Genomic DNA, 8,944 nt, shown 5'->3' with positions numbered 1-8,944 from the left:
TTTCCCCCCTGCTGCAAACGCCACACAGTTGTCATTCAAATCTTCGGGGGCACCTGAAGCATGGGCACAGCAATTGCGGAATGAAACAAAAAGTAATGGGATGCGTTTTGTTAGCGTTTTTTAAGCATTTCCACTGCAGAAAAACACAGGGGAAAGGCTTAAATAATGCAACATGGGCATACAGCCTGAGTGGTTACAGAGACTTACTGTGCTTTACAAAGGCAAACTACTGTGTAATGCTTAATTTCCCCTGTAGGTGTGCTGCAGGAAAATGATTCACTTACTTAGAGGTTTTACCTAGAATATAACTGATCATTGTAGGTTTCAGGAGGAGACACTTGTGAAATTATTATCAAGGGACCTTTTAATTGAAATATGGTTCTCCAAAACAGACATCTACTATTACTTACTGTTCAACCAATTAAGAGTAGTAATCTAGATATCATTACGGATCCAAACAAGGTCCCTAAATTAACACTTTAATAGTGGAGCATCAAATTAGATATGTTTGTTGGTGCCAAACATTTGGCATGTAAATTGGTGAACAGTTTAAAAAAATTTACAATTTTGTAATGGTTGATTCATCAAATTGAACTTCATTGACTTATTTTTATTCATAGGTTATATGGCACTAGACAACTTCAGGAACCCAAATCATCCACAAGCAAAATAGACTTTACCCTACCTTCAGGTAAGAGTGAGAGGAGTTCTATAGGTAGGTCAAAGGAGATGTGTGGGACACAATGGTTCTGTGCCTCTGTATCTGGTCTTTTTCCATTCACAACATGAAAACTAAGTCAAGCCAGAAAGAACATAGTAAGTCGCTAAATGTGTAATATTTTTACCATTATAGGCCATGTGGATAAAAGTTCAAAGGTTTACAGGGAATCACCAGAAGAGCAAGACAAAAACCCAGCAATATTTAATGGAAATATTGCAGAAGATGGAGCAGAGGCCACAGGCACAGTGCAGTAAGTATTACATTGTTAAATGGAAATCGTCAGCATGTTTCTTTCATGGAAGTAGCAGTACAGTCGAATAGACACATGTCCCACAATAAGATTGATACCTATTTTGTAGAGATCCGATGTGACAACCTTAAGAAATCTAGCACGTATAAACAAAGAATGGGAAAAATGATTGAATACGAAAAGTCCAAAAAGTATTATATATATATATATATATATATATATATATATATATATATATATATATATATACACTCACCGGCCACTTTATTAGGTACACCATGCTAGTAACGGGTTGGACCCCCTTTTGCCTTCAGAACTGCCTCAATTCTTCGTGGCATAGATTCAACAAGGTGCTGGAAGCATTCCTCAGAGATTTTGGTCCATATTGACATGATGGCATCACACAGTTGCCGCAGATTTGTCGGCTGCACATCCCAAAGATGCTCCATACAAGGCAAGATGGATCCATGCTTTCATGTTGTTTACGCCAAATTCTGACCCTACCATCCGAATGTCGCAGCAGAAATCGAGACTCATCAGACCAAGCAACGTTTTTCCAATCTTCTACTGTCCAATTTCGATGAGCTTGTACAAATTGTAGCCTCAGTTTCCTGTTCTTAGCTGAAAGGAGTGGTACCCGGTGTGGTCTTCTGCTGCTGTAGCCCATCTGCCTCAAAGTTCGACGCACTGTGCGTTCAGAGATGCTCTTAGGCCTACCTTGGTTGTAACGGGTGGCGATTTGAGTCACTGTTGCCTTTCTATCAGCTCGAACCAGTCTGCCCATTCTCCTCTGACCTCTGGCATCAACAAGGCATTTCCGCCCACAGAACTGCCGCTCACTGGATTTTTTTTCTTTTTCGGACCATTCTCTGTAAACCCTAGAGATGGTTGTGCGTGAAAATCCCAGTAGATCAGCAGTTTCTGAAATACTCAGACCAGCCCTTCTGGCACCAACAACCATGCCACGTTCAAAGGCACTCAAATCACCTTTCTTCCCCATACTGATGCTCGGTTTGAACTGCAGGAGATTGTCTTGACCATGTCTACATGCCTAAATGCACTGAGTTGCCGCCATGTGATTGGCTGATTAGAAATTAAGTGTTAACAAGAAGTTGGACAGGTGTACCTAATAAAGTGGCCGGTGAGTGTATATATATATATATACAGTACAGAAGTGTGAAACAACTGAAAATATGTCTTATATTCTTTGTTCTTCAAAGTAGCCACCTTTTGCTTTGATGACTGCTTTGCACACTCTTGGCATTCTCTTGATGAGCTTCAAGAGGTAGTCACCGGAAATGGTTTTCACTTCACAGGTGTGCCCTGTCAGGTTTACTAAGTGGGATTTCTTGCCTTATAAATAGGGTTGGGACCATCAGTTGTGTTGAGCAGAAGTCTGGTGGATACACAGCTGATAGTCCTACTGAATAGACTGTCAGAATTTGTATTATGACAAGAAAAAAGCAGCTAAGTAAAGAAAAACGAGTGGCCATCATTACTTTAAGAAATGAAGGTCAATCAGTCCGAAAAATTGGGAAAACTTTGAAAGTGTCCCCAACTGCAGTTGCAAAAACCATCAAGCGCTACAAAGAAACTGGCTCACATGAGGACCGCCCCAGGAAAGGAAGACCAAGAGTCACCTCTGCTTCTGAGGATAAGTTAATCCGAGTCACCAGCCTCAGAAATCGCAGGTTAACAGCAGCTCAGATTAGAGACCAGGTCAATGCCACACAGAGTTCTAGCAGCAGACACATCTCTACAACAACTGTTAAGAGGAGACTTTGTGCAGCAGGCCTTCATGGTTAAATAGCTGCTAGGAAACCACTGCTAAGGACAAGTAACAAGCAGAAGAGACTTGATTGGGCTAAAGAACACAAGGAATGGACATTAGACCAGTGGAAATCTGTGCTTTTGGTCTGATGAGTCCAAATTTGAGATCTTTGGTTCCAGCCACCATGTCTTTGTGCAACACAGAAAAGGTGAAAGGATGGACTCTACATGCCTGGTTCCCACTGTGTAGCATGGAGGAGGAGGTGTGATGGTGTGGGGGTGCTTTGCTGGTGACACTCTTGGGGATTTATTCAAAATAGAAGGCATACTGAACCAGCATGGCTACCACAGCATCTTGCAGCGGCATGCTATTCCATCCGGTTTGAATTTATTTGGACCATCATTTATTTTTCAACAGGACAATGACCCCAAACACATCTCCAGGCTGTGTAAGGGCTATTTGACCAAGAAGGAGAGTGATGGGGTGCTATGCCAGATGACCTGGCCTCCACAGTCACCAGACCTGAATCCAATCGAGATGGTTTGGGGTGAGCTGGACCACAGAGTGAAGGCAAAAGGGCCAACAAGTGCTAAGCATCTCTGGGAACTCCTTAAAGATTGTTGGAAGACCATTTCCGGTGACTACCTCTTGAAGCTCATCAAGAGAATGCCAAGATTGTGCAAAGCAGTCATCAAAGCAAAAGGTGGCTACTTTGAAGAACCTAGAATATAAGACATATTTTCAATTTTTTCACACTTTTTTGTTAAGTATATAATTCCACATGTGTTAATTCATAGGTTTGATGCCTTCAGCGTGAACGTACAATTTTCATAGTCATGAAAATACAGAAAAATCTTGAAATAAGAAGGTGTGTCCAAACATTTGGTCTGTACTGTATATTTATATATATATATATATATATATATATATATATATATATATATATATATAAACACAAAAAAGCACAGTAAAACCAAAAACACTCTGTTGCAAAAAAATCACAGTAGACAGCAAGTGCTGGTAAAAAGATGGAAAAAACAGGGTATTTGGTTGATACGTTTTTTGCAAAAAATGTATATTAAGCCGCTCTACCAAACGTCAAGGTATACCCATATCAGAGCAGTCCTAGCTAATGTATGTAATCCCTATCTGATGTATTTAAAACCTGGTCATATGTACAATACCTGTATGAGCAGGATTCAGAAAAGGAATGTCCATGTGGACACGCTGGACAGAACGGCTCCTGTGCGCACAGCTCAAAAAAGAGGGGTGGAAACCTCCCCAGTCTTGTGGACACAAGAAAACAATTATGTGAAACCAGAACACATGAGCTGCGCGCACGGTGAACAAGCCCGTAGAGACAAGTTCACACCACCAAGAGACTTGAAAACACAAAAAAGCACAGTAAAACCAAAAGCACTCTGTTGCAAAAAAATCCAAGTAGACAGCAAGTGCTGGTAAAAAGATGGAAAAAACAGGGTATTTGGTTGATACGTTTTTTGCAAAAAAATGTATATTAAGCCGCTCTACCAAACGTCAAGGTATACCCATATGAGAGCAGTCCTAGCTAATGTATGTAATCCCTATCTGATGTATTTAAAACCTGGTCATGTGTACAATACCTGTATGAGCAGGATTCAGAAAAGGAATGTCCATGTGGACACGCTGGACAGAACGGCTCCTGTGCGCACAGCTCAAAAAAAGAGGGGTGGAAACCTCCCCAGTCTTGTGGACACAAGAAAACAATTATGTGAAACCATATTGTGCAAAGCAGTCATCAAAGAAAAAGGTGGCTACTTTGAAGAACCTAGAATATAAGACATATTTTCAGTTGTTTCACACTTTTTTGTTAAGTATATAATTCCACATGTGTTAATTCATAGTTTTGATGCCTTCAGTGTGAATGTACAATTTTCATAGTCATGAAAATACTGAAAAATCTTGAAATGAGGTGTGTCCAAACTTTTAGTCTGTACTGTATATATATATATATATATATATATATATATATATATATATATATATATATATATACACAGTATATATGTATATTTACTTGCATTTTGCAGTGAGAAATAACTGTGATAACTGATCCCTACCAACCATTAAGAGTTCTGGCTGCTACAGACCAGTTAGACGCTCCTAATCAACTCGTTACCTGCAGTAAAGGCAGCTGTATATAAATTTAAATGAGAAGGTGTGTCCAAACTTTTGCTCTGTACTGTATATATAAATACACTGCTCAAAAAAATGAAGGAAACTAGTGTTGAGCATTCCGATACCGCAAGTATCGGGTATCGGCCGATATTTGCTGTATCGGAATTCCGATACCGAGATCCGATACTTTTGTGGTATCGGGAATCGGTATCGGGATCGATATTAATGTGTAAAATAAAGAATAAAAATAAAAAATATTGATATGCTCACCCTCTGACGCGCCCTGGTTGTAACCGCCAGCCTCCGTTCATAAGAATGAGCGCTTGAAAGTCCTTAGATGACGTCGCGGCCTGTGATTGGTCGTGGAGCGGTCACGTGACCGCAACACAACCAATCACAAGCCGTGACGTCATCTAAGGTCTTTCAAGCGCTTGAAAGACCTTAGATGAAGTCGCGGCTTGTGATTGGTCGCGTGGCAGTCACGTGACCGCTCCGCGACCAATCACAGGCCGCGACGTCATCTAAGGACTTTCAAGCGCTCATTCTTATGAACGGAGGCTGGCGGTTACAACCAGGGCGCGTCAGAGGGTGAGTATATCAATACTTTTTATTTTTATTCTTTATTTTACACATTAATATGGATCCCAGGGCCTGAAGGGGAGTTTCCTCTCCTTCAGACCCTGGGAACCATCAGGATACCTTCCGATACTTGGTGTCCCATTGACTTGTATTGGTATCGGGTATCGGCGATATCCGATACTTTTCGGGTATCGGCCGATACTTTCCGATACCGATACTTTCAAGTATCGGACGGTATCGCTCAACACTAAAGGAAACACTAAAATCCCACATCCTAGAGATCACTGAATGAAATATTCCAGTTGTAAATCTTTATTCATTACATAGTGGAGTGTGTTGAGAACAATAAAACCTAAAAATGATCAACGTAAATCACAACTAATCTCTGGAGGTCTGGAGTTGGAATTATGCTCAAAATCAAAGTGGAAAATGAAGTTACAGGCTGATCCAACTTCAGTGGAAATGCCTCATGACAAGGAAATGATGCTCAGTGGTGAGTGTGGCCTCCACATGCCTGTATGATCTCCCTACAACACCTGGTCATGCTGTTGATGATGCAGCGGATGGTCTTCTGAGGGATCTCCTCCCAGACCTGGACTAAAGCATCTGCCAACTCCTGGACAGTTTGTGGTGCAACGTGACGTTGGTGGATGGTGAGAGACATAATGTTCCAGATGTGTTCAATCGGATTCAGGTCTGGGAAACAGGTGGGCCAGCCCATAGCTTCAATGCCTTCATCTTGCAGGAGCTGCTGACACACTCCAGTCACATGAGGTCTGGCATTGTCCTGCATTAGGAGGAACCCAGGGCCAACCGCACCAGCATATGGTCTCACAAGGGGTCTGAGGATCTCATCTCAGTACCTAATGGCAGTCAGGCTACCTCTGGCGAGCAAAGAAATGCCACCCCACAATGCCACCCCACGCCATTACTGACCCATTGCCAAACCAGTCATGCTGAAAGACGTTGCAGGCAGCAGATCACTCTCCACGGCTTCTCCAGACTCTGTCATGTCTGTCACATGTGCTCAGTGTGAACCTGCTTTCATCTGTGAAGAGCACAGGGCGCCAGTGGCGAATTTGCCAATCCTGGTGTTCTGTGGCAAATGCCAAGCGTCCTGCATGGTGTTGGGCTGTGAGCTCAACCCTCATCTGTGGACGTCAGGCACTCAGACCATCCTCATGGCGTTGGTTTCCATTTCTGCAGACACCTACACATTTGTGGCCTGCTGGAGGTCATTTTGCAGGGCTCTGGCAGTGCTCCTCCTGTTCCTCCTTGCACAAAGGCTGAGGCAGCGGTCCTGCTGCTGGGTTGTTGCCCTCCTACGGTCCCCTCCACGTCTCATGGTGTATTGGCCTGTCTCTTGGTAGCACCTCCAGCCTCTGGACACTACGCTGACAGACACAGCAAGCCTTCTTGCCACAGTTTGCATTGATGTGCCATCCTGGATGAGCTGCACTACCTGAGCCACTTGTGTGGGCTGTAGAGTCCATCTCATGCTACCACGAGTGTGAAAGCACAACCAACATTCAAAAGTGACCAAAACATCAGCCAGAAAGCATTGGTACTGAGATGTGGTCCCCACCTGCAGAATCACTCCTTTATTGTGTCTTCATAATTGCCAATAATTTCCATCTGTTGTCTATTCCATTTGCACAACAGCATGCGAAATTGATTGTCAAACAGTTTTGCTTCCTAAGTGGACAGTTTGATTTCACAGAAGTTTGATTTACTTGGACTTATATTCTGTTGTTTAAGTGTTCTCTTTATTTTTTTGAGCAGTGTATAATATATACGGTAAGCATGTAAAGGGTTGGGCACTTCTGATCAAAATGATGTTATTGTGAACAGTTAAGCAAGATGAAGATGAAATGATCTCTAAAACGACTAAAGTTGAAGATGACACATTTCCTTTGTATTTTAGGCACAAAAAAAAATTTGAAATTTTTTTGCATTTTAAATATTCTAAAAAGAAAAATGGGACAATGCAAAAGTTTTGCCACCCTGCATGGTTAGTATCTAGTAGCACCTCCTTTTGAAACTATCACAGCTTGTAAACGCTTTTTATAGCCAGCCAAGAGTCTTTCAATTGCTTGGAAAATTCTTCCAGTTCTGTGAGATCCCTGGGTCATCTTGCATGCACTGCTATTTAGACGTCTAACCACCGATTTTCAATGATGTTCAGATGAGGGGATTGTGAGGGCTATTCCAAAATCTTCAGCTCGTGCCTTTTGATGTAGTCTATTGAGGATTTTGACGTGTGTTTAGGATCATTATCCATTTGTAGAAGTCATCCTATTTTCAACTTCAGTTTTTTTACAGATGGTGCTATATTTTCATCAAGAATTTGTTTAAATTTCATTGAATCCATTCTTCCCTCTACCTGTAAAATTTCCCTGTGCCATTGGCTGCTACACAGCCCCAAAGCATGATTGATCCACCCCCATGATTAGTGGTTGACGAGATTTTTTTTTTACTTAAATTCTGTGCCTTTTTTGTCCACACATAACTTTGATCATTGTGGTCAAAGAGTTCTTTTTTAACCTCCTCGGTCAACAAGAATGTTTCCAAAATGCATCAGGCTTGTTTAGATGTTATTTTGCAAACTTCTGAAGCTGAATTTTATGGTGAGGACGCAACAGTGATTTTCTTCTGATCCTTATAAACAGGAAGGAAATGGTTGAGGAGGTAAGAGTGGCTGGGACCCTAGGAGGTAGCGAACATGCTATTTTAGAATTTTGGATAACTAGAGGAGGAAGACCTGTGAAGACTCAGACTTCAAGGTTAGATTTCAGAAAGGCAGATTTTAAGGGACTCAGAAAGAGAATCGGAGGGATCCAATGGCTGGATATCCTTTGGGACAAAACTGTCAAGGAAGGTTAGGAAAGCTTAAAAAATGAGATTCTCAAAGCACAATCGTTAACAATTCCAAAAAGAGGGAAGAATACAAAGCATTTAAGGAAACCAGGATGGATGAACACAGAACTTAATCACATGCTAAAAAGGAAGAAAGAAATGTTTATCAAATGGAAAGAGGGAGGCATATCTAAAGAAGAATATAATGCTGTCTGCAGAACCTGCAGTGCAAGAATCAGATTATCTAAAGCTGACAATGAATTAAGGCTTTCAAGAAACATCAAAAGTCATAAAAAAGGATTTTGGGGATATGTCAAAAGAAAAGTCAAAGATGCTATAGGATTTTTACAGGATGAAAAGGATGAAATGGTAAGAAAGGATGTTGAGAAGGACGAACTTTTAAATTCCTATTTTGCATCTGTTTTCTCTCAGAAAGGAAATGTAACATCGACTGATCTTCACTGTCCAATTAAAGGAGTAGAATAATCCAGGATATCTATAAACAGAAAGATAGTGAGGAAACACTTAGCTAACATAAATTAATTCAAGTCTCCAGGTCCAGATGAATTACATCCCAGAGTACTGAAAGAGATAGCAGAAGAAATTTTTG

General features: G+C 41.3%; 1 protein-coding gene across 2 annotated transcripts in view; it reads left to right on the top strand.

Annotated features, from left to right (window-relative positions):
• The window catches only part of KRT222 (keratin 222), a 78,132-nt gene that overhangs the window by 55,160 nt on the left and 14,028 nt on the right, over positions 1-8,944 (top strand). For both annotated transcript variants that reach the window (XM_077252426.1, XM_077252425.1), the window contains 2 exons: positions 621-691; positions 854-971. In XM_077252426.1, the coding sequence (XP_077108541.1) occupies positions 621-691; positions 854-971 (189 nt within the window). The remainder of the gene's footprint in view (positions 1-620; positions 692-853; positions 972-8,944) is intronic.

The sequence above is a fragment of the Ranitomeya variabilis genome, chromosome 4 (assembly GCF_051348905.1).
Source record: "Ranitomeya variabilis isolate aRanVar5 chromosome 4, aRanVar5.hap1, whole genome shotgun sequence".
In the NCBI taxonomy this organism is placed as follows: Eukaryota; Metazoa; Chordata; class Amphibia; order Anura; family Dendrobatidae; genus Ranitomeya; species Ranitomeya variabilis.
The sequence above is the reverse complement of the archived record's forward strand: the minus strand, read 5'-3'. Positions and strand labels throughout refer to the sequence as shown.